This window comes from Corylus avellana, chromosome ca3, assembly GCF_901000735.1.
Source record: "Corylus avellana chromosome ca3, CavTom2PMs-1.0".
Classification (NCBI taxonomy): domain Eukaryota; kingdom Viridiplantae; phylum Streptophyta; class Magnoliopsida; order Fagales; family Betulaceae; genus Corylus; species Corylus avellana.
Window position 1 is genome coordinate 23,220,619 of NC_081543.1, and position 25,939 is coordinate 23,246,557.

Below are 25,939 nucleotides of genomic sequence, written 5' to 3' on the forward strand. Positions count from 1 at the left end.
AGATGGCATATCCCTTCTCTTTTCCTTCAACTTCATTTGGATGCTTCAAGAGTGAAAGCAGTAGCTTTTCGCTTTCTGCACTTGACAATAATACTCTCCTGGGCAGTTTTTCTCAACCATTTTTCTCTCCGGCCACCCCGGAATCAAACTGCTTCTCAGCGCACGCATGCCAGACAAGCAACTTCAGAGGGGTTCACAACGGTCACCGTTCGGAATCTGATCTCACTGAGATATTCTCCGCCAACACTTCAGCCTCCAGTTCTCCTATTCTAGACTTGGATTTCTCACTTGATCCAGTGGAATTTGATCCAAATTTCCCATTTGACTCCCCGGCTTTTTTCTCTTAATTCCATTTAGGCCCTAAATAAGAATAAAAGCAGCATGTAGGATGCAATCTGATTAGACCTGTTGAGCCTAGCTTGTGATAGAAGAGATGTTTAGAGAATGTATAAGATCCTCCTTTAATTTTTGCTGTAAGATAGATATTAATGATAAGAGTTAACAATTTGTCCAATTTCTTTCATGCTGTGGGTCTAATTGCTAGGGTTTTTATATACCAATGAATTTTATCCTAAGTTATCAAGCAATCCATCCCATTCTGGCATGCTCCATAGCTTTTGCAAGAAAGCATAGATAGCAGTCATCAAATGGGGATCAGGGTTTACATAGATGTCTCTGGTTTTATTTTTCAAAACCAAATTATTACAGAGAAGCAACTTGTTCAACAATGTACTCTGAAACTGTATATATCATTCTAATTTTGCATAAGCACCTTGTAAGTAACTTGATTCATAATCCAATGGAATACTACTACAATTGCTTTAAGGAAGAACCTCCAAACTGGGTTGGCAGAAACAAACCAGTCTGTTAAACTGATGTCTGTCCTTAACGCAACCTATTTGATGTGCTCAACAGCAAAACGGAACACATTCTTCAACTGTACATCTAGTTGAGGGGACAACTCTCAAGCACAAGCAAAAGCAGAGCAGCATAAATATCTTGAATATATTCCAGACTGAAGGCAGAACAAGAAGAGAACCCACAAATTTGCCAGATACAGCAGATTATGTAGCGCTTCAACAAGGTAATGAGAAAAATAACAAACTTCCCTCCTGTAATTAGATGGAATGCGCTCTTCTCTTTCATTTCACATTTCGAGCTCTCCTAAGGGCTTCTCTCAGCCCCATCACAATAAATATGTTGGTTAGAGTAAGAAGCGACTCAGCTCCACCATGTAACCAATCCACATTAGACAAGGAAGTACCATAATGCACCTTTGCTGTTTTCACCATAGAAACAGAGTTAAGCAGTTAGGCGTTTATATGTAAACCTGATGGCTGAGATATCTTGCTCAATAGTGAGAGAAGTTACCATAAATTCCAGCAGGGACTGCTCAATGGACAGGGGCAGGAAGGACCAAAATGAAGGAAATTAGTAGAGTTGAAACAAAGCTGTTGACAGTAATGAGCAAGTGACCACAGCAGAGCAAGGTATTTAATTATTCCATTAGCCAAAATGACATAAAGATATTTGACTATGATTTAATGAAAATTCATATATAGGCCAATATGAAGTATGAGGGCTTGCTGGCAAAATACAACATCATCAATATGTGGAACTGGAGATGCTGGCCATGACCCCCCATAATCTATCACATTTTATGGCCCTTTGAGCGCAGATTGTATAATTGATAGGGTCATTTGGCTATATCAAAACATGAGACACAAAAAGCACCTGCATTTATAAAAGAGGAGTTCGAGGAATTTGAACAAAAGTGACCAATCTTGGCACTCGAAAAACTTCAAACAATGACACAAGTTTCCCCATTTCCCGAACAACTTAACGTGTATGCCTTTTTTCAACTTGTGTACAAGTATGAGGCTCTCAATATCGCAAGAGATATTAGATATATCTTGAAGCTATGCAAATACTGTCACTGTTATCCAAGCAGATAGAGATAAACAAAAATTTAGACTAGAGAAATACTCAAGCTCATGCCTTCAATAAAGTGAAATTCATTGTTCTCTCATGAACCTTCTGATGGCTTATAGTTTCCTCAATGTTGAAAAAGTCCAACCAATTTCTCATTTAATTTTTATGCCCGTTTCTCCAGAGCAATTGCTATATATAACCACCAACCCGCATGAGAAATGAAGAAAGCTGAATTGATACAAGGAGCAAAAGCTTCTCCCAGAATCACCTAACAAATGCTAAATCCACAGTTTTACATATTGCAACATAAACTATCCCATCAAAAATTAAACTTCAACTCGGAATCATACTAACCCTCTAAGAAGCAACCCAACAGTAACATAAAAAGCAATGTATAGAGGCGATAAGTATGAGAAACTCACTGGTAGCACCAACAAAGGCGAGCAAGAAGTAGAACCCAAAAAGGGTGAGCTTTGGAGCAGACTTGGATTTGGTGATGAAGTACAAGAAACCAAGGTAGGGAAACAAAGAAAAAGCAAAAAGCTGTGAAGCTATGCTCTGTGAATCGATGCTGGGTGACCATGGATCAACTGGGAGCAATGCCCTGCAAACAACAATCCTTCCCCTTCTCTTCACAAGCCTTCTCTCTCTGTAACACTTGGATTCCCTGCTTTCTCTACATGGGTTCTTGAGGGGGCTTTGCAAGAAACGAGAAAAACCCAGAAAAGTTGAAGGGACTAAAATGGTGGGAGTGTTGCCAAGAGATTGAAAAACAGGATTTTTAATCATCATTGAGCAATAAAGTTGTAGCATTTTTTCTTGAGCCAAGATAAAGCATCGGAAAAGATTGGTGCAGTACAGTGACTATGTCTTAGAACTGTAGAAGAAATGAGGTGTGGCTGTGGATTAGAGAGGATGGGCCTGTTATCATTAAAGTCAAAGAGTTCAGCTGATCGAGACCGTCCAATTCGCATACATTCTTGGGAGCAACCAGGGGCGCTGGTTGGCCATCCTGATAAGGGCCTGGACTTTCCGGCAGTGATGTCTAGTCCATATTGGGATATTGTAATTTTTTTGGAAATTCTCTAAATTTAACTTTGGAAATGTAATTTTTTTTATTTAACTAGCTACTTTCTAAAACTACTAAATATCAAATTTTTTAATTTTTTTTATTAAATTTAAGATGAATGATAGAAACACAACTTTGGCCCAACTTTTCTCTTATGTAGTCATTTTTTTTAAGGGTTAAATACTAAATTAGTCCATGGGGTTTCACAACTTTATTTTTTTCTCCTTGGGCTTTCATTTTTATCACAGGAGGTCCATGTGATTTTGATAATAGACTAAGTTAGTCCTCCGTCAGTTGACTGTTAGTTAACTTAACGAAATTCAATCACATGTTGACACGTGGCACTTTATTTTTTTTTAAAAAAATGTATTTTCTAAAAAAAAAAGATTGAGGGGTGGCGAACCACCTTTGTGTCAATAAGGTGGCGGATCGTGAATGGGGGTGGTAGAACCGCAGGCACAATGGAGCCACCCGCTTGGAGCCCGAGGGGCAGAAACCACCCCGGTACCAGGTGGCTCACCCGTGGAGCCTTGGGGGTGAAACCCTGATGGTGGTTGGGGGGGTGGTTTGACCACCCAAGGCTCCAGCACCCGATACCCAGGGAGGTGGTTTTAGAGCCACCTTAACACCGGGGGGGTGGCACCGACCACCCGTGGAGCTAGGGGTGCCGAGAAACCACCCCAATGGTGATTGGGGCCAGGCTGGAAACACCCCAAGTAGCCGAGCCACTAATCTTTTTTTTTTTTGAAAATACTTTTTTTTTTGTAATTTAAAAAAAAAAATAAAAATTTAAGTAGGTGCCACGTGTCAACATGTGATTGGTCCACGTGAAATTTCATTAAGTCAACTAACAGTCAATTGACGGAGGACTAACTTGGTCTATTATCAAAACTACAGGGACCTCCTGTGATAAAAATAAAACCTCAGGGGGAAAAAAATAAAGTTGGAAAACCCCAGGGGGGTTTGGAGTATTTAACCATTTTTTTAAAAACAAAATAAAAAACTAAAAAATCTAAAGTAATAACATCTTATGTTGTCCTTTTTTTATTTGGTATTTTAAAAAAAAAGTCTTTTACTTCTTAATAATGTCCATACTTTTTATTTTTGTTTTGTTTTTTAAAAAAATGACCACATACAAGAAAAATTGGGCCAAAATTATATCTCTAAGTTGTATCTCTATCATTTCTCTAAAATTAAATATTATTTTTTATTAATAAATGTAACTGCCATTAATTTACTCACTTTAGCGCCCACATATACGGAACATGATCCTCTCCATTTCAAATGAACTAGATAATATATAGTTATTTTTGTCTTTTCATTTTTGGGATAAAAATACGCATTCACTATAACTAACTGGATATTATCTAGTTGATTTGAAATTAAGAGGGTCCTAATTCCAACTAGAATTACTTTTGGTGCCCAACTACAACATTAATTCAAGAGATTTCATAAATGAATACATTTATTAGTTAAATTGATAGGCATCAGTTAAACTAAATGCATTCAAGCTTAACACACACACAAGAAAATTGAGCATGTAGCAAAGGAATAGAGTCCAAGTTTTTTTTCCTTCTCTCTGAGTCTCTCTCTGAAACTTAGAGGTGAAGCCGCCATCCTTTCCCAATTTTGACCTTGGGAGAAGAGCTTGTTAGCGTCGTGTATTCCCTGGAACTGGTGGCCTTTACTGGAACCATGATTAACACGACGGAGGACCTTACCAAACAGTTGGGGAAGTTCAACCTGCTGGATGAGGAGTGCATGGGGGTGGACTTTGACGAGAAGATCACTGAACCTCTGGTGTCTCGTGGATCCGCCTGCTTAGTGGGAAAACTTTCGGCTGATAGATATGTGGGCAGGGATATCATTAAGACAAAGATGATCCGAGCCTAGTCTCCTTCAAGAATCTGGGGTCAAATATGTTTCTCATTGAGTTTGGGAATTTTTGGGACAAAGATAGGGTGCTGGAGGGACGTCCGTGGATGTTCGATGGAGACTTATTTTATGTGGCGGATTTTGACGGTTTGACTCCACCAAATCAACTGGAGTTTGAAAAAGCTACTTTTTGGGACTGGATGTTCAACCTCCCCCTAGCGTGCATGGGTAAGGAGATTGGGCACCGGATTGGATCAACGGTCGGAGAGGTTGTGGAGGTGGACATTACAAACGATGGAGTTGGATGGGGAGAGTTCTTAAAGGTTAAGATCCGGTGGACTTATCAAAATCCTTATCGAGGAGTAGGTGATGAGTGCCAAATGTCGCATATTTGAGCCCCTTAACTTGTATTTCTTAAAACCTTATCTTTGTTATTTTCTAATGTTTTTGGTTAGTTTTGATGTTTTAATGTTTTGCAGGTCATTGAGAGAAAACTGTGGTCTTTGATGTGGAAATGTGCGAAGAAATTGAAGAAGTGAAGAAGAAGCATTCTCTAGAAGTGCGCTCGAGCGCAAGGAGACTGCGATCGAGTGCACTCGCGCAATCACCCGGACGCGCAACGCCCAATTGCTTGCTGCACCGCAGTAGCCTTGAAGACCCGAGTGCACTCGAGCGCACCCTGAGTGTGATCAAGCACACTTACGCTGACCTGACAACGCCGAAACCCTAGACTTTTATTATTTATAACATATTTTTCTACTGTAAACACACGTTGGGGGGCACTATTTAGAGCCTATTTTCGACCTAGAATTGTTCTTGAGCTTTCCAGACGTTTTCATTTGTAAGTTTTATGTTTGTTACGATTTTTGTTGTGCAAATTTATTTAACTCGCAAATGCATGAATCGATTGTAATTTAATGGATTGCAAGTGCGAGGTCGATCCCACAGATAATTATATTTTTTTTGAAAAAGTAATTTAAATCTAAACTAATTAAATCATAACCTAGTTCCAAAAGGATTTTGATTTTTGATTTTTGAAATTAAAAGACAAACATAAACTAATTAAAATAAACTAAGAGATAAAATACTAAGGTTTGAGAATTCACACTCATCGAATCATAACAACATACTTCCATGTTTATCAATATTAATCTGAAGTTCTCATAATTAAAATCTTAGATATGTTTTACTATGCTTCAACAGTTAATCAAAATCATCCCATGTATTCATTCATTGCACAAATCACAAAATGAATCCAATATCAATTAAATCATCAGATGTATCTGTAAATCACAGAAGATATCCAATCTTAATTGAAACACCAAATGTATCCGTAGAATAAATCACAAGGCATATCCAATTATTTAGGCAAATAAAATCAAGCAATCAATTATATGAAATTATCTTAAATCATCAAGTGTATCCTTGAATCACAAAAGCTATCCAAGAATCACTCCACACATTGAAAATAAGTAAAACAATTGAAATATTAAGCCCAATCAAATCAGATATATAAAGACTTACATGAAAGTATTGATATTCTTCATTGGTGAGGCTTCATCCCCAACATTAGTTGGAAATTTAGCTCCACATAAAAATAAAATATAAACCTAAACCTAAACCTAAAGAAAAACTAAACAAAAGAATTTTGCTCTCTAGGATTGTGTTTTTCTTTTCTTGAATGCAAAAAAGTCTATTTATAGGCTTAGGAAAGTCCTAAAAACCTTATTAAACATAGATAATTCGGAGGTTTGTTTCCAGTCAAAATAGAAGTCTGAAATCGGAATAGGATTCATCCAGATTTGTATCCTTTAAATTTGGGGCAAATGTTGGCATAGAAACAGTCCGAATTAGGAAAATCTTATTTCACAACAAATTGTATTATTTTGAGTTAGCTTTCCAGTGCTGCTTGAATCACTTTAATCCGATACTTGAGTAAAAAGTTACGGTCAAAAGACTGAGATATATACAGAATCTAAATTTGAATCCGATCCGAAATCTTATCCAATCTGATCTTTTATCCAATTTAATTTGATTTAGCCTTTTTCTTGGATTTGGTTAAACTTAACCACATCATCTAGGTCAACTCAAAGTATGCATTCTTTCAAACTTTGCATTTTTCCCTTTAAAGCTGTAATTTTTCTTTAACGACCTACAAAACACTAAAAACACAAAACTAACACAAAACATTAAATAACGACACAACTAAAGGATTAACTAATGTAAATAAAGGGGTCCAAATATGCAATATTTGGCACTTATGAAATACCCCCAAACTTATATTTTGCTAGTCCCTTAGCAAAACAAAACGACAAAATAAAATGAAAGCAAGAAACATAAATACTCTTTCGTGGGAGAGACGATTACATTTAGCATATGCAACAAGCCTTTTAAACCTCTAGGCATCCCTAATGAATGAGTGAAGTCTCGTGAGGGCTTAACAGGAATGATACCCACAAACAGTGTGCACTATGTTGTTAACAAGAAAGAAGTTTCACATAAACCATGATTCTTATTTATGAACAAGCTTAAAAAGACAAACACCTTCATCACTGTCAAAAGGAAATCTAGAATCAAATCACTCAAAAATGGACAATTTAGACCTCATATGTTCTGAAATGTGTAAAGTGTAATTAGCATACAATCATGAAACTTTTAGCTTAAACTCATGACAAGTTCCATAAAATTTGTAAGAATCCCTATCAAATGAAACAACCAAGGCAAGATATGCATTTTTTTTTTTTTTTTTTTTACCTTTTTTTACAGGCTCTACAATGTCTAACTCCCTTAAGCTTTCTACTTGACCCATGTAACAAGTGTTAGGCCAATGACTACCAAGCCATGTGGCTTTAGGGCACTAGATGTAGAACATCCCTAAGGGCTTATTAACTTAAGTAAAAAAGGCTACGAAGTCAGATTAGCCATATCATAAATCAACACTGTACTTCACACATTTTGACGCGAACACTCAATGCTTAATGAGGCAAGAGGTCTGGTTACTCAGTGAAAAACTCAACATGATCTTTCTTTTATTTTTCCTTCTCTTATTTATTTATTTATTATTATTATTTTTTTTATATCTTGCAAGCCAATTATTCATCAATAGGTCATCCAACAAATCTAAAAGAGAACAAGCTTAAGCTCAAACATCAAACCTCATAGAAAATATGCTAATGTGCTCATAAACATTTATCTCAAAACAACTAAAATCTCTTTTACCCAAAAATAAGCCAAAGGACTCAGACTTCAAATGATATAATGATGTGTTCAACTCTTTAAGCAAGCTAATGAAATGCAAATTACAGTTACAGTTTAACTCAAACTTGACAACAACATAGCACAATTTTTTTTATTTTTTATTTTTTCAATTTTTTTTAACACAAAATGACAAATAAAAATAAACAAGTAAAAAAATAAATAAATAGACAAAGTGTTTTCCATACCCCAAAACTTAAATTACACATTGATCTCAATATGTAGTATAGAAATACATTACCGGAAGTAAGGAAATCTGAGTGTGAACAAGGCTAGGGCGTCCCCCAAACTTTAAACACCAAAACACCTGTCAACAAAAACTAACAGCAATATTTTTTCACAGAAACAAAACATCAAAAGATTAATTGCTGTTAGAAACAAAAACAAATAAAAAGAAATGCAATATAATGAAAAGGAAAGAAAGAATTTGTGGAGTGAAGTGCAGAAAATAAACTGGAGGAGAAAACTTTACAGCGCTTTCCCTTATCATGCGGATGTTCAACCGATCCCTTCCACCCCTTCTTCTTCAAAACTTCACACCCCTCTCGAAGGATGTTTCGCCATCTTATGTAGAATTTCTTGCTTCGAAGAATCTTCTTAGGAAAGTGGTTCTTAGATTTGTGTGCTTGTGTGCACAAATCCTTGAGTATCTTGACATAAGATGGCTCTTTGAGACATTCATGCAATGAAGCTTTGGGCTCTTGATGTGTCTCAAGAGGGATAGTGACGCAAGCAGGAGCTTCAGTACTCACTTCCATGTCATTGGGCAAATTAGGATCTGTTAGAAGCTCACTATTCTCATGGTGCTCAACTTGCTCAGGGTGCTCAACTTGCTCATCTTTCTCTTCCTCCTCTTTGTTATCCACAAATTCCTCACTCTCAAGTGTGATGGTAACTTGGGCATGCTCATGATAAGAATTTTCAGAATCATCCTCATCAATCATATAGTGCCTTTCAGCCATCAGCTGACTTTGAAGCTCTTCTTCCTCTATTCTGTTGAAGTCAGCAACTAGATGACCGATCTTTCCTTCTATCTTGGTCATGGCCTGCTTAAATTCTTGTATGTCTCTGCCATTAGCCATGTTGGAATTCCTCAGCTCCTGTACAGCTTGATTGGTAAAACCTTTTAGCTCTTGTATAGCTTGGGAGTTGGAATTCTTGAGCTCTTGTATAGCTTGGGAGTTGGACTGGTCGACTTTTTCTATTAATGTTTTCATCATGTATTCCAGTGATGATTGTAGTGCAGGCTGTGGCATTTGAGTGGTAGACTGATAAACAGGAGGTTGAGCTTGATTATCGAACTGTGGATATTTTGAATGGTGCAATTCATCAAATTGGTGAGCATAATTTCCTATAGCTTGAGCTGATCCTAAGAAATCAGATTGGTTGCTCCAATCAGGGTTATAACAATTGAAATTTGAATCAAACTTCGGGCTAGAGAAACTAGTGTTCATTTGTTTTTACGAAAAGTTAGATCTAGCTGCTCTGATTTGGTCTAATTTGTCCCATAAGTCATCGAGCTCAGGTCGCAGATCTGGACAATTGTTTTCCTCATGATAAGGATTGAAACAATATGAACATGGTTTATGTGGGTAAAAATTTTGAGGGTAGTTGGTAGGAGCTGGTGTCCTATAACTAGGAGAGGCATTAAAATCATTAAAATGAAAATTCATGCTTCCCCCTCACTTTTTAGCATGCAAATATCCCACATAAAACATTAACCATTTTTATTTTTTTATTTAAAAATAAAAATAAAAAATGACTAACTGACTAAAAAAATAAAACTAAAATTTAAAACTCACAAAAAGGACCAAAAATAAATTTTTGGCAAAAATCTACGGAACTGCTGCAGTTGCTGCCTTTGCTGTAGGATTGCGATCGATCGCACTAGCAGAGTTGTACGGAAGGTGCTGCGGCAAAACTGTAAAACAAGCCAAAACAAAACAAAAAAAACAACAAGAAAAATCTTTTTATTTTTATTTTTTTTTATTAGTAACACGAATAAAACAAAACAAATTGCAGAAAAATAAAATCCTAATTATAACTAGTAGAAGAATAAAACTAATATAAACATAAATTGGTTTCAAAAATTGAACAATTCCCCGGCAACGGCGCCAAAAACTTGTTGTGCAAATTTATTTAACTCGCAAGTGCATGAATCGATTGTAATTTAATGGATTGCAAGTGCGAGGTCGATCCCACAGAGAATTGTATTTTTTTGAAAAAACAATTTAAATCTAAACTAATTAAATCATAACCTAATTCCAAAAGGGTTTGAATTTTGATTTTTGAAATTAAAAGACAAACATAAACTAATTAAAATAAACTAAGAGATAAAATACTAAGGTTTGAGAATTCACACTCATCGAATCATAACAACATACTTTCATGTTTATCAATATTAATCTGAAGTTCTCACAATTAAAATCTTAGATATGTTTTACTATGCTTCGACAGTTAATCAAAACCATCCCATGTATCCATTCATTGCACAAATCACAAAATGAATCCAATATCAATTAAATCATCAGATGTATCCGTAAATCACAGAAGATATCCAATCTTAATTGAAACACCAAATGTATCCATAGAACAAATCACAAGGCATATCCAATTATTTAGGCAAATAAAATCAAGCAATCAATTATGTGAAATTATCATAAATCATCAAGTGTATCCTTGAATCACAAAAGATATCCAAGAATCACTCCATACATTGAAAATAAGTAAAACAATTGAAATATTAAGCCCAATAAAATCAGATATATAAAAACTTACATGAAAGTATTGATGGTCTTCATCGGTGAGGCTCCATCCCCAACATTAGTTGGGAATTTAGCTTCACATAAAAATAAAATCTAAACCTAAACCTAAACCTAAACCTAAAGAAAAACTAAACAAAAGAATTTTGCTCTCTAGGATTGTGTTTTTCTTTTCTTGAATGCAAAGAAGTCTATTTATAGGCTTAGGAAAGTCCTAAAAACCTTATTAAACCTAGATAATTCGGAGGTCTGTCTTCCAGTCAAAATAGAAATCTGAAATTGGAATAGGATTCATCCAAATTTGTATCCTTTAATTACGGGGTGATTTTGGCATAGAAACCGTCCGAATTAGGAACATCCTATTTCACAACAAATTGTATTATTTTGAGTTAGCTTTCTAATGCCACTTGAATCACTTCAATCCAATATTTGAGCAAAAAGTTACGGTCAAAATACTGAGACATATACAGAATCTGAATTTGAATCTGATCCGAAATCTTATCCAATCTGATCTTTTATCCAATTTAATCTGATTTAACCTTTTTCTTGGATTTGGTTAGACTTAACCACATCATCTAGGTCTTCTCAAAGTATGTTTTCTTTCGAACTTTTCATTTTTCCCTTTAAAGCTGTAGTTTTTCTTTAACGACCTACAAAACACTAAAAACACAAAACTAACACCAAACATTAAATAACGACACAACTAAAGGATTAACTAAAGTAAATAAAGGGGTCCAAATATGCAATATTTGGCACTTATCAATTTCAATTGATTTGATTATGTATTTTGTTATCATGAGAGGCTAAAACTGCTGTGCAAATATCTATCTAAATTAATAGGCAAATAAATGTACGTTTAACTTGCAAGTGCACAAGATCAATATAGTAGTATAGGGTGCAAGTACGAGATCATTCCCACGAGGATTGCTAAGTTTTGCTTAAAATAAATTCCGTAGTAACACAAAACAAAGATTGATTTTTGAGTTAATAAAGATAGAGGTAGGACTTCGATATCCACCACTAATCATGCTTAAATAATATAACAATATGCCAATGATTTAATCATATTATGAATACCTAATGTTTGCAAACCTAAGGGTATGTGTGTATATTCATTAAACTATAGATTTCCCTAAGCAACGAGTTAGGCATGGGTGTATACTCTAACTCTTTTTTTTCTTAAATGATTTAGCATGGGTGTATACTAAGTTATTTTTTAAGAAAGCATAAATCTATGGAAATCGACAAATACATGGAACCTAGGACATGGGTGTATACTTCCGGTTTTTCATGTTGATTAACCCAAGAACCCAGTGTAGAATTCTTTTGTTACTTTTATTAAACTCAGGACTCGGTCATCCAAATTGATTTAATTAACTAATCCATACTACATGCATATGTTGATCAGACAAACACATATGAGGAATTCAATAAAACAGGAATTAATCAAGTTAAGCATCACAATATTACTGTTGTGCAAATTTATTTAACTCGCAAGTGCACGAGTCGATTGTAGTTTAATGGATTGCAAGTGCGAGGTCGAACCCACTGAGAATTGTACTTTTGAAAAATCAACTTAAATCTAAACTAATTTTACCCTAACCTATTTCCAAAAGGGTTTTGATTTTGATTTTGAAAATTAAAATACTAAACATAAACTAAATAAACTAAGTAAATCAATAGATAAAGGTACTAAGGATGCAGAATTCACACTCACCAAATCATAACAACATACTTTATGTTCATCAATATTAATCCCAAGTTCTCACAATTTAAATCTTACGTATGTTTTACTATGCTTCAAAGAATTAATCAAAATCATCCCATGTATCCATTCATTGACCAAATCACACAAGGAATCCAAATTTAATTGAAACAACAGATGTATCTGTAGAACAAATCACACGGGATATTCAATTTTTATGAGTTAAAAACCAAGCAATCAATTATGTGAAATTATCCTAAATCATCCAGTGTATCATTGAATCACAACAAGATATCCAAGAATCATACCACATATTGAAAATAAGTAAAACAATTGAAATAATAATCCAATAAAATCGGAATAATAAAAAACTTACAATAAAGTGATGTTATTCTTCATCGGTGAGACTTCATCCCCAACCTTAGTTGAGAATTTTAAGAAAGCATTAATTTATGGAAATCGACAAATACATGGAACCTAGGACATGGGTGTATACTTCCGGTTTTCCATATTGATTAACCCAAGAACCCAATGTGGAATTCTTTTGTTACTTTTATTAAACCAGGACTTGGTCATCCAAATTGATTTAATTAACTAATCCATACTACATGCATATGTTGATCAGACAAACACATATGAGGAATTCGATAAAACAAGAATTAATCAAGTTAAGCATCACAATATAACTGTTGTGCAAATTTATTTAACTCGCAAGTGCACAAGTCGATTGTAGTTTAATGGATTGCAAGTGCGAGGTCGAACTCACAGAAAATTGTACTTTTGAAAAATCAACTTATATCTAAACTAATTTTACCCTAACCTATTTCCAAAAGGGTTTTGATTTTGATTTTGAAAACTAAAAGACTAAACGTAAACTAAATAAATTAAGTAAATCAATAGATAAATGTACTAAGGATGCGGAATCCACACTCACCAAATCATAACAACATACTTTATGTTCATCAATATTAATCCGAATTTCTCACAATTTAAATCTTATGTATGTTTTACTATGCTTCAAAGAATTAATCAAAACCATCCCATGTATCCATTCATTGACCAAATCACACAAGGAATCCAAATTTAATTCAAACACCAGATGTATCTGTAGAACAAATTACAAGGGATATTCAATTTTTATGAATTAAAAACCAAGCAATCAATTATGTGAAATTATCCTAAATCATGAAGTGTATCTTTGAATCACAACAAGATATCCAAGAATCATGCCATATATTGAAAAGAAGTAAAACAACTGAAATAATAATCCAATAAAATCGGAATAATAAAAAACTTACAATAAAGTTATTCTTCATCGGGGAGACTTCATCCCCAACCTTAGTTGAGAATTTAACTCCACATGACTATGAAATTAAAACTTAAACCTAAAGAAAAACTAAACTAAAAGAAAAGTTGTGGATTATATTCTGTCTCCAAAATTGTATCCTAAAACTAGTCTCTGGAGTTCTATATCTTTTCTTGAATGCAAAGAAGTCTATTTATAGGCTTAGGAAAGTCATAGAAGAAGCCCAAGTAAACCTAAATAATTCGTAGGTCTGTCTCCCAGTCAAAATAGAAGTCTGAAATCGGAATAGGATTCGTCCAAATTTGTGTCCTTTTATTACATGACGATTTTGGCATAGTAACCGTCCGAATTAGGAAAATTATATTTCACAACGAATTGTATTATTTTGAGTTAGCTTTCTAATGCAGCTTGAATCAATTCAATCTGATATTTGAACAAAAAGTTATGATCAAAATACTTAGACATGAATAGAATCTGAATTTGAATCCACTCCGAAATCTTATCCAATCTAAAATTTAATCAAATCTGATCTTTAATCCGATTTAGCATTTTTCTTGGATTTGGTTAAATTTAACCACATCATCTAGGTTTTCTCAAAGTATGCTTTCTTCCAAACTTTGCATTTTTCTCTTTAAAGCTGTAGTTTTTCTTCAATGACCTGCAAAATACTAAAACTACAAAACTAACACAAAACATTAAATAACGACACAACTAAAGGATTAACTAATGTAAATAAAGGAGTCTAAATATGAAATATTTGGCACTTATCAAACACCCTCAAACTTACATTTTGCTAGTCCCTTAGCAAAACAAAACGAAAAATACAATGAAAGCAAGAAACATAAATCTTCTTTCGTGGGAGAGACGATTGCATTTAGCATATGCCACAAGCCTTTTAAACCCCTAGGCATCCTTAGTGGACAAGTGAAGTCTCGTGAGGGCTTAACAAGAATGATACCCACAAACATTGTAGCACTATGTTGTTAACAAGAAAGAAGTTTCACATAAACCATGGTTCTTATTCATGAGCAAACTTAAAAAGACAAACACCATCATCATAGTCAAAAGGAAATCCAGAATCAAATCACTCATAAATGGACAATTGAGACCTCATATGTTTTGAAAAGTGTAAAGTGTAATTAGCATATAATCACGAAGCTTTCAGTTTAAACTCAAGACAAGTTCCATAAAATTTGTAAGAATCCCTAAGAAATGAAACAACCAACACAAGATATGCATTTTTTTTTTTTTACAGGCCCTGCAATGTTTAACTCCCTTAAGCTTTATAATTGACTCATGTAACAAGTGTTAGGCTAATGACTCCTAAGCAGGTGGCTTTAGGGCACAAGATGTAAAACATCCCTAAGGGCTTATTAACTTAAGTAAAAAAGGCTACGAAGTTAGATTAGCCTATCATAAATCAACACTGAACTTCACACCTTTTGACGTGAACACTCAATGCTTAATGAGGCAAGAGGTCCAGTTACTCAGCGGAAAACTCAACATGAACTTTCTTTTCTTTTTCCTTCTCTTTTTTTATTTATTTTTTTCTTTTTTATATTTTATTTATTTATTTATTTATTATTATTATTATTATTTTGGTATCTTGCAAGCCAATGGTTATTCATCAATACGTCATCCAACAAATTTCAAAGAGAACAAGCTTAAGCTCAAACCTTATACCTCACAGAAAACATGCTAATGTGCTCATAAAAATTTATCTCAAAACAAGTGAAATCTCTTTTACCCAAAAATAAGTCAAAGGACTCAAACTCCGAATGACATAATGATGATGTTCAACCCTTTAAGCAAGCTAATGAAATGCAAATCACATTTACAGTTTAACTCAAACTTGACAACAACATAGCACAATTTTTTTTTTTCATTTTTTTTAACACAAAATGACAAATAAGAATAAACAATAAGAACAAAAATAAACAGACAAAGTGTTTTTCCATACCCCCAAACTTGAATTACACATTGCCCTCAGTATGTAGTATAGAAATACATTACCAGAAGTAAGGAAACATCAAGGTGTGAAAAAGGGGCAGGGCCAAACTCAAACACCAAAACACCTGTCAACAAAAACTAACGCCAATATTTTTTCACAGAAACAAAACATCAAGAGATTAATTGCTGTTAGAAACAAAAACAAATAAAAAGAAATGCATTATAATGAAAAAGGAAAGAAAGAATTTGTGGAGTGAAGTGTAGAAAATAAACTAGAGGAGAAAACTTTACAGTGCTTTCCCCTTATCATGTGGATGTCCAACCAATCCCTTTCACCCCTTCTTCTTCAAAATTTCATACCCCTCTGGAAGGATGTTTCGCCATCTTATGTAGAATTTCTTGCTTCGAAGGATCTTCTTAGGAAAGTGGTCCTTAGATTTGTGTGCTTGTGTGCACAAGTCCTTGAGTATCTTGACATAAGATGGCTCTTTGAGACATTCAGGCGATGAAGCTTTAGATTCTTGATGTGTCTCAAGAGGGACAGTGATGCAGTCATGAGCTTCAGTACTCACTTCCATGTCACTGGGCATATCAAGATTTGTTGGTGGCTCACTGTTCTCATGGTGCTCAACTTCTTCTTCTTTTTCTTCCTCCTCAGTGTTATCAACAATTTTCTCACTCTCAAGTGTAGTGGTGACTTGAGCATGCTCAACTTGCTCTATGTGCTCCTCTTTGTTATCCACAATTTCTTTCTCATCAACCATGTAGTGTAAAATGAATGGACATTCGCTTTGGTGGTGAGTAGGATTATAACAATATTCACAAAATAGAGATAGTCCCCACTTATTTATAGTTTTGATATAGGCCGACCTAACTGCCTTGAGTTTTGCTATTCTCCTTTTTAAGTCATCAATGTGAGCAGTTGGACAAAATTGAAATACCTCATCTTGAGGAAGATAATTTCTTGTAGCACTTTGCTCTCTTTCAAAGTTGGAGGTGGCTTGGACATGCTTATGATAACAATTTCAGGACTCATCCTCATCAATCATATAGTGTCCTTTAGCTATCAACTGACTTTGAAGCTCTTCTTCCTTATTGTTATCTTCTATGCTCTCATTGTCCCAATATTGAGTCATTGAGTCAAGTTGATGTTCAGATGGGTGTTCATTCTCACTCTGGCCAATCCATTCTTCCAACACTGCGGTAGCTTGAGTGTTGGCTTCTTTGATCTCTTGATTGGATTGTCGCAGTTCTTGTAGGGTTTGTTTGGTGAAACCTTTTAGCTCTTGTATAGCTTGGGAGTTGGACTTCTTGAGCTCTTGTATAGCTTGGAAGTTGGAATTCTTGAGCTCTTGCATAGCTTGGGAGTTGGACTGGTCGACTTTTTCTATTAATGTTTTCATTATGTCTTTCAGTGATGATTGTGGTGCACTATAGTTTGAGTGGTGTACTTCATCAAATTGGTCAGCGTAATTTCCTGTAACCTAAGCTAACCATGAGAAATTAGATTGGTTGCTCCAGTCCGGGTTGTAATAATTGGAATTTGAATCAAACCCTGGACTCGAGAAACTGATATTCATTTGCTCATATGAAAAATTAGATACTTGTCCCCATGATGGACAATAACTATAATGATGATAGGGATTGGAGCAGTATGAACATGGCTTATGTGGGTAAAATTTTTTATGGTAGTTGGTAGGAGCTGGTGTCCTATAATTAGGAGAGGCATTAAAATCATTAAAATGAAAATTCATGCTTCCCTATCACTTTTTAGATGCAAGTATCCCACATAAAACATTAACCATTTTTTTAAAAATAAAATAAACTAAAAAAAAAAGACTAACTAACTAAAAAAAATAAAACTAAAATTTAAAAACTCACAAAAATGACCAAAAATAAATTTTTGGCAACAATCTACGGAATTGCTGCAATCTGCTGGTGCTGCCTCTAGAGGTGAGCTTGAGTGCTGGCTGGGCGCGATCGATCGCACTAGCAGGGGCGTGCGGAAGGTGGTTGCCGCAGAGCTGTAAAAAAAAAAAAAAAAAAAAAAAAATCTTTTTTTTTTTTAATATTAGTAACAGAAATAAAACAAAACAAATTGCAGAAAAAATAAAATCCTAATTATAACTAGTAGACGAATAAAACAAATTTAGAAATAAATTGGTTTAAAAAATTGAACAATTCCTTGTGGGTTCGACCTTGCACTTGAAATCCATTAACTACAATTGATTTGTATACTTGCGAGTATTAAAATTTGCTCAACAAGTTTTTGGCGCCATTGCCAGGGACCCATAGGGAACTGTATTTTTGAAAGAAATTTTAAATCTAAATTAATTAAACCCTAATCTAGTTCCAAATTTTTGAGAGAATTTTTTGTTTGAATGAAAAAGTAAAAACATAAGCAATTTAAAGTAATTGAAATCTTATGACGAAGCACTAAGTTTTCGGAATCCGCACTCACAAATTCATAACAACATAATTTCATGATCTATAATATTCCCCAAAGTTCTCACATATAAATCTTATGTTTGTTTTACTATTGCTTCAAAGAATTAATCAAAGGATCCCATGTATCAATTCATAACCCAAATCACAAAAGAAATCCAATATTCGATTAAATCATTAATTGTATCCGTAAATCACAAGAAAATATCCAATCTTTATCAAAACATCAATTGTATCTAGAGAATAAATCACAAGGTAAATCCAATTTTTAACAAAGAAAACCAAGCAATCAATTGAATTGAATAATCTTAAATCATCAATTGAATCCTTGAATCACAAAAGATATCCAAGAGTTATTCAATCCAATTGATTAGAAGTAAAACAATAGAGCAATTAAACCATTAAATTGGGAAATATTACATACATGCAACAAAGTTGCTAATCATAAGTGAGGTTTCATCTTCAACCCTAGTTGAAGGTTTAGCCTCTCATGTTATTGAAAGATAAAACAAGATTGATTGAATTCATAATGTAAAATTGAGTACTTACAAATACAAAGTTGAGATCCAAAAGCTAGGAAAACCTTATACTCCCTTCATCTCCTCTACAATCTTGAAATTCGTAGCCTCCTCAATTAATCTGATAATTCCCTATTTATAGACCTAAAACCTAGGGTTTTACAAGTTGAAATCGGATAAAATTCGTCCAAGTTTGTGTCCTTTTATTTCGGGAAAATTTTGGTATAGTAACAGTCCGAATTAGAAAAATCCTATTTCACAACAAATTGTAGTATTTTGAGTTAGCTTTCCAATGCAGCTTGAATCATATCAATCCGATATTGAAGTAGAAAATTATGATCAAAATACTGAGACATGTGCAGAATCTGAATTTGAATCTACTCCGAAATCTTATCAAATCTGAAATTTAATCCAATCTGATCTTTAATCCGATTTAACATTTTTCTTGGATTTGGTTAAACTTAACCACATCATTTAGGTCTTCTCAAAGTATACTTTCTTCCAAACTTTGCATTTTTTCCTCTAAAGCTGTAGTTTTTCTTTAATGACCTATAAAATACTAAAATAAAACTAACATAAAATATTAAATAACGACACAACTAAATGATGAACTAATGTAAATAAATGGGTCTAAATATGGAATATTTGGCACTTATCAATGATTATCACAAAGGCGCTAATATTAAAATACTAAATAAACATAATTAGGACTTCAATCTTGCCCTACTAAGTAGTTTAGTTACACATGATTTTGATGTTAAACATCTTCATAAATTAAAATAGAAAGGAAAAGAATAAACCCGAAACTTGAACTTGAAGGGCTCCAATTCTTCTCCTTGGAATTGTGTGTCTATTCTGTGGCCACCCAGAAATGGCAAAAAGAAAGGAAGCTTGGGCGCTACTAAGAAATCTATTCCACTTTCGACCAATCCCATGGCTTCGTGTGGGGGACTTTAAGAGATTGTGGACTTATCATAGAAAAAAAGGCATTGCAAACCGTGCTAGGGGGCAAATGGAAGATTTTCAACGTGCATTGGAGTATAGCAGTTTACATGACTTGGGGTTTAAGGGGCCTAAGTACACTTGGAACAATGGGCAGCACGGAAGAGGATATACACAAGAATGGTTGGATAGGGCGGTTGCGAATATAGAATGGAGTGCTTTATGGACTACCGCAAGGGTTGAGGTCTTGGCATGCCACACATCAGACCACCATCCCCTACTTCTCACTTTAAATACCAATGGCGCTAAGGCTGGTCAAAAGCCCAAGCAGTTTCTGATTGAAGCACAGTGGTCAAAATGTTGGGATTTCCCTAAGGTTATTCTTGAATCCTAGAAACCGAGACTCGAAGGTGGGAACCCATGACTGACTTTTGTGGGAAAACTTCAAAGGTGCAAGCAGACAATAAAACAGTGGGTCAGAAAAAAAGAAGCAGCCGACAGAGGTGTTGATTCAAGGAAAAACAAAAGAATTGGCATTAATTCAGGAGGAGGCAAGTTCCCATGCTAGGTATATATATTGAGAAAGCACTGAAAGATGAGTTGAATGCTTTAATGGAACAAGAAGACCTAAGGTGGTGACAATGGGCTAAGGAGGATTGGTTGCGAGATGGAGACCGTAACACAAAATATTTTCATGCAAGCGCTAACCAGCATCAACGGTGTAACCAGATATAGCAGATCCCTGACTGGGAGGGACGAATTTGTGCAAAGTAGGATACCATTGAAGCTACTTTCATTGATTATTATCAAGCCCTCTTCACCATGGCTACACCTACTAATGTCGAGGACTGCACTAGAGCCATTGGAGGGAGACTCATGAACTTAATGAAGTCTCAATTGGTTGCTGATTTTTTGGAGGACGAGTATAGGGCCTTAATGCAGATGGCACCACTCAAGGCTCCGAGAGCAGACGGCTTCTCGGTAGGTTTTTATCAACAACACTAGGCCACTGTTGGTCCAAAGGTATGTAGTGCAGTTTTATTTTTCCTCAATGGTTCAAAGATGGATAAAAAAATCAATGCAACTCATATTTGATCTAATCCCGAAAAAAAAAAAAAAAAAAAATAGTTCCTAGTTGTGTCTCTGATTTCAGGCCCATCAGCCTTTGCAATGTGATTTATATACTTATCTCCAAAGTTTTGGCGAACTGGCCCAAGATGGTTCTTCCACATATTATTTATGATAATCAGAGTGCTTTCATCCCAAGTAGATTGATTTCTGATAATGTTGTGGCAGCCTACAAAACTCTACATTCCACGTACACAATAATGTGGAGTAAAGTGGACTACATGGGAGTGAAGCTTGAAATGAGCAAGGCTTAAGACAAAGTGAAGTGGGGTTTTTTGAAAGCTATCATGAGAAAAATGGAGTTCCCAGAGGAATGGATTAAATTAATTATTGAATGTGTGAGCACAGTGTCTTATGCCATTTTCGTGAATGGACAGCCAGTGGGGAATATTACACCATCTTGAGGGATTTGCCAAGGTGACCCTTTGTCACCTTACCTTTCCCTCCTTTGTGCGGAAGCGCTAAGCTCTCTTTTGATCCAAGCGGAAAAGAAAGGGGTTTTAACTGGGGTACCTACTTCCAAAAAAGGACCTAAGTTAAGCCATCTTTTCTTTGCAGACGACAACTTGATTTTTTGTAAGGCGAATTCGGTGGAGTGGAAACGATTAACAAAGCTATTGGAAATATATGAAGCTACATCAGGTCAGAAACTTAGCAAGGATAAGACCTCAATTTTTTTCAGCTGCAATACAAGTATGGAACAGAGGTTAGAAATCTCCCAACTTTCAGGACTACAAGCCACTCAAAGCTATGATAAATACATGGGGTTTCCAACGCTAGTGGGGGAATCAAGAACGCAGGCCTTCAAAAGTATTAAGGACAGAGTATGGAATTGCCTACATAACTGGAAGACGAAATTATTGGATTTTAATTAAGGCGGTGGCCTAGGCAATTCCCTACCTATTGTATGAATGTGTTTTTGCTTCCATTAGCTTTGTGTAAGGGATACAAGGGATGATGCAATGGTTTTGAAGGGGGCACAAAGAGAATACTTCTAGAATACACTAGATGAGTTGGGGGAAAATGGGTATTTCAAAATCCCAGGGTGGATTGCGACTTTTAACAAAGCTCTCCTAGCAAAACAGATTTGGTGGTTGTTGCAATGCCCGGATTCGTTGGTTGCGAGGATCCTGAAAGCTAAATATTATCCATCTTGTTCTATCCTGGAGGCAGGAATGGGGAATAAACCCGCCTATGCACGGCGGAGTATCATGGCGGCACAATCGGTCCTCCAAAATGGCCTTATATGGAGGATAGGAGATGGAAGCAACATTTCAGTTTGGGGGGATAGTTGGATCCCAACCCAAACTTCATACATGATTCAATCCCCAAGAATAATCCTAGAGGAGCGGGCTCGTGTTTCAGAGCTTATTGATCATGAAACGAAGCAGGGGAAGACCATCCTTGTCTCTGAAATCTTTTAAGAGATAGAAGCGAATGTAATCAAAAGCATCCCAATGAGCCCACTACATGTGCGGGATCGGCTTATATGGCATTGTACAAAAAATGGCATCTTCTTTGTAAGAAGCACCTATTATTTGGAGTTGGAGATGCAAGCGAATATGCATAGTGGGGACTCTAAGCCTGCAGGCAATAAGGACGTGTGGAATGCTGGCTAGAATATGATGGTCCCGAATATAGTTAAGATGTTCCTATGGAGAGCCCTACACAACCTCCTCCCCACCAAGGTCAATCTTTTCTAAAATAGAGTAATCCAAAATAAAATGTTCCCCATCTGTGAAATAGAGGAGGAGATAGTGGAACATATCTTGTGGAGCTGCCCTTTGTCAACTGATGTGAGGGGAGAGGGGCCGGTCAAACTGCAAAAAGCAGGAAATACGGGTGGAAGTTTTTTCACTATCTTTGAGAAATTGATAGTTTGGTGTGAGAGGGCTGAAGTAGAAATATTTGCAGTTACGGCAAGATGTATTTGGCTCAAGAGGAACGTAGTAGTCCATGGAGAACATTTCTCTCACCCAAACCAGTTGTTACGTGAAGCTATGGGAGCATTGGAAGAGTATCAACGGGTGACCCATGAGGCAAAATGGGAAGATATGAAGGGGTCGGATAGTAACGTGGTCAAGTGGCAACCCCCACCAAAACACATGATAAAGCTGAATTGGGACTGTTGTCACAAATATCTACCTAAATTAATAGACAAATAATTGGAAGTTTTACCCGCAAGTGCACGAGGTCAACACAGTAGTATAGGGTGCAAGTACGGGGTCATTTCCATGAGGATTGCTAGATTTTGTCTAAAATTAAATTCCAAAAGTAAAACAAAACAAAGATTGGATTTTGATTTGATGATAATAATAAAAAAGGTAGGGCTTTGATATCCACCACTAGTTATATTTAGATAACATATCAATATGCCAATATTTTAATCATGTTATGTATATTTAATATTTGTCAACCTAAGGGCATGGGTGTATACTCTAACTCTTTTCTTTCTTAAAGGATTTAGCATGGGTGTATACTAAGTTGTTCTTTAAGAAAGCATATATTCTATGGAAATTGATAAACACATGAGGCCTAGTTCGCACAAAGCTACAAAACCCTAAAAGTTGCTCTTTCCATATTAAGGCAGGCGGCTGACTTGGCCTTCACGCATGGGTGTGCTTAATCACAGCTCGTGTGCGATCGATCGCAGGTCTGCAATCGATCCTCTTATGCTGGTGCTCGATCGTAGGTGCCTTGCGCATTATGGTCCTCGCCTGTAGTGCACTTGATCGCAGCTCCCTACAATCGATCGCTCTACCAGAGCCTCCAAAATTCCCAAAATAGCTCTTTTATGCTCAAGACTTCCGAAATTGCTTCTTTTTCTTCCAATGACCTACAAAATCAAGGAAAGCACATAAAAGAACTAAAGTGGCCTAAATTAATCAAAATTAAAGGATTAACACATGGAAGTTAAGGGCTAAAAATATGAATATTTTAGCACTTAACACACCCCCAAACTTACATATTGCTAGTCCCTTAGCAATACAAAACTAAAAACAAAATGAAAAACAGAGAACAACAAGATAAATCCATCTTTCGTGGAATGTACGGTTGCATTTAGCGTATGCGACAAGCCTTTTAATCCCCTAGGAATTTCCTAGAGGACGAGTGAAGTCTCGTAAGGATTTTCCACAAATGTTACCCACAAACATCATGCACAGTTCAGGTTATTCCAAAAATTAAAGCATCACTTCAAGATCATGATTTTCATTCATTAGCAAGCTTAAAATGACGAACTCCATCTTCACAATGAATTGGAATCTCAAAGTTCAATTACTTACAAAGGACATGCTAAAACATCACAAGTTTGAAAACAGTGTAAGGTGAACTAGCACAAAATTATGAAGCTTCCAAATCTTTCCAATGTGTAATGTCTCCATATCTCAAAATTCACTGAAATCCTTATTAGAATGAACAACAATGGCATATTTATTTCTCTTCTTTCCTTTTTTTTTTTTATAGTCAGGTTGTGCAATGTTTGGTTCCGTTAAGCTTTCTAATTGACCCATGTAACGAATGTTAAGTCAATGACTCCCAAACCAGATGGTTTTAGTGCATTAGGTGTAGAGACACCCCTAAGGACCTACTAACTCGAGTCAAAAAGGCTACAAAACCAAACTAACCATGACATTAATCAAATAAAAAATTTTCACCTTTTGACGTGAACACTTAATGCTTTGAGGCAAGAGGTCCAGTTATTCAGTGAAAAGCTTATCAATGATCATTTATTTTTATATATATTTTCTCTTTTTTTTAATTATTTTTTTTTAAATTTTTTTATGTTGTATATGCCAGAGTGTCCATCTAATAAGTCATCCAATTTCATCCAAGATACAAAAACACACACATCTGACCTCATGTCATACCTCACAAATCATGTGCTAATGTGCTTGTGTGATCAGATCAAACATGTGATTTTTCAACTGTCCTAAGCAAGTAGTCAAACTGACAAATTCTCTCATCAGATCATGTGTTCAAAATTTTAAGCTCACTGATGAATTCAAGCCACGATTCTTTTAGGTTAACCACAATTTTTAGGCAAACATGAACACGCATAAAACTTGTTTGTTTGTTTTTTTTTTTTGAATAAACAAACAAACACGCAAAACAAATAACATGAAACTGGAACAAAGTGTGTGTAAACAACACGTGTTCCCATACCCCCAAACTTAAATGACACATTGTCCCCAATGTGTCTAAATTAAGGAAAGAATGTACCTGGGAGATGGACGACAACGTCTTGGAAAGCATGGCTCATAGCACACTTGTCTCTTCAAAATAAGAAAACACAAAAACAAGTAAAAAGAAACAAACCTAAAGATAAATTAAAAGATGAAATAAAACACACAGATAAAATAGTAGGATAAACTATGGGGTGCTTCCCATGAGCTCTAAGTTTAACGTCTTCAGCCAGACGATGGTCCCTGCTTAGTGCTGTCCAGAAGAAGATGCTCCAGGTGCTGCATGTTGGACGGATTGGAGTGCCAAATCTTCATCTCTTGGTACTAATTTTACTTCAAGATATGGCTTGACTCTGTGTCCATTGACCTTGAATGACTGATTTGTCTGTGGGTTATGAGCCTCCAAAGCTCTATAAGGGATTACATGTGTAACAATGCAAGGTTCAGACCATCTTGACTTGAGCTTCCCAGGGAAGAGTTTCAATCTTGAATTATAGATCAATACCTTTTGTCCTACTTGAAACTCCTTCCTGACCAGTTGCTTGTCATGGTATGCTTTGGTTCTGTCCTTGTAGAGCTTGGCATTCTCATATGCATCATGCCTCAATTCCTCCAGTTCATTTAGTTGGAACTTCCTTTTGTCACCAGCTTGCTTCATATCAAAGTTAAACTTCTTGATGGCCCAGTATGCTTTGTGTTCCAATTCCACTGGTAGATGACATGCTTTCCCAAAAACCAAAAGATATGGAGACATACCAATAGGTGTCTTGTAAGTTGACCTATAAGCCCATAGTGCATCATTCAAGCGTAGTGACCAAGCCTTCCTATTGGGATTCACTGTTCTTTCAAGGATACCTTTGATCTCTCT

At 35.6% G+C, this 25,939-nt stretch overlaps 1 protein-coding gene across 2 annotated transcripts; it reads right to left on the bottom strand.

Annotated features, from left to right (window-relative positions):
• Nucleotides 1–660: 660 nt before the first annotated feature.
• LOC132175160 (uncharacterized) lies at nucleotides 661–2,830 on the bottom strand. Of its 2 annotated transcripts, none has more exons than XM_059587006.1 (3): nucleotides 2,355–2,830; nucleotides 1,372–1,392; nucleotides 661–1,279 (listed from the first exon to the last, which is right to left on the bottom strand). In XM_059587006.1, the coding sequence occupies exons 1-3, from the start codon at nucleotides 2,743–2,745 to the stop codon at nucleotides 1,143–1,145; spliced, it is 549 nt and encodes a 182-aa protein (XP_059442989.1). In that variant the 5' UTR covers nucleotides 2,746–2,830; the 3' UTR covers nucleotides 661–1,142. The 2 variants fall into 2 exon arrangements, with proteins under 2 accessions (XP_059442989.1, XP_059442990.1); XM_059587007.1 differs by having other exon boundaries at nucleotides 1,372–1,389; nucleotides 2,355–2,829.
• Between the last annotated feature and the right edge of the window lie 23,109 nt (nucleotides 2,831–25,939).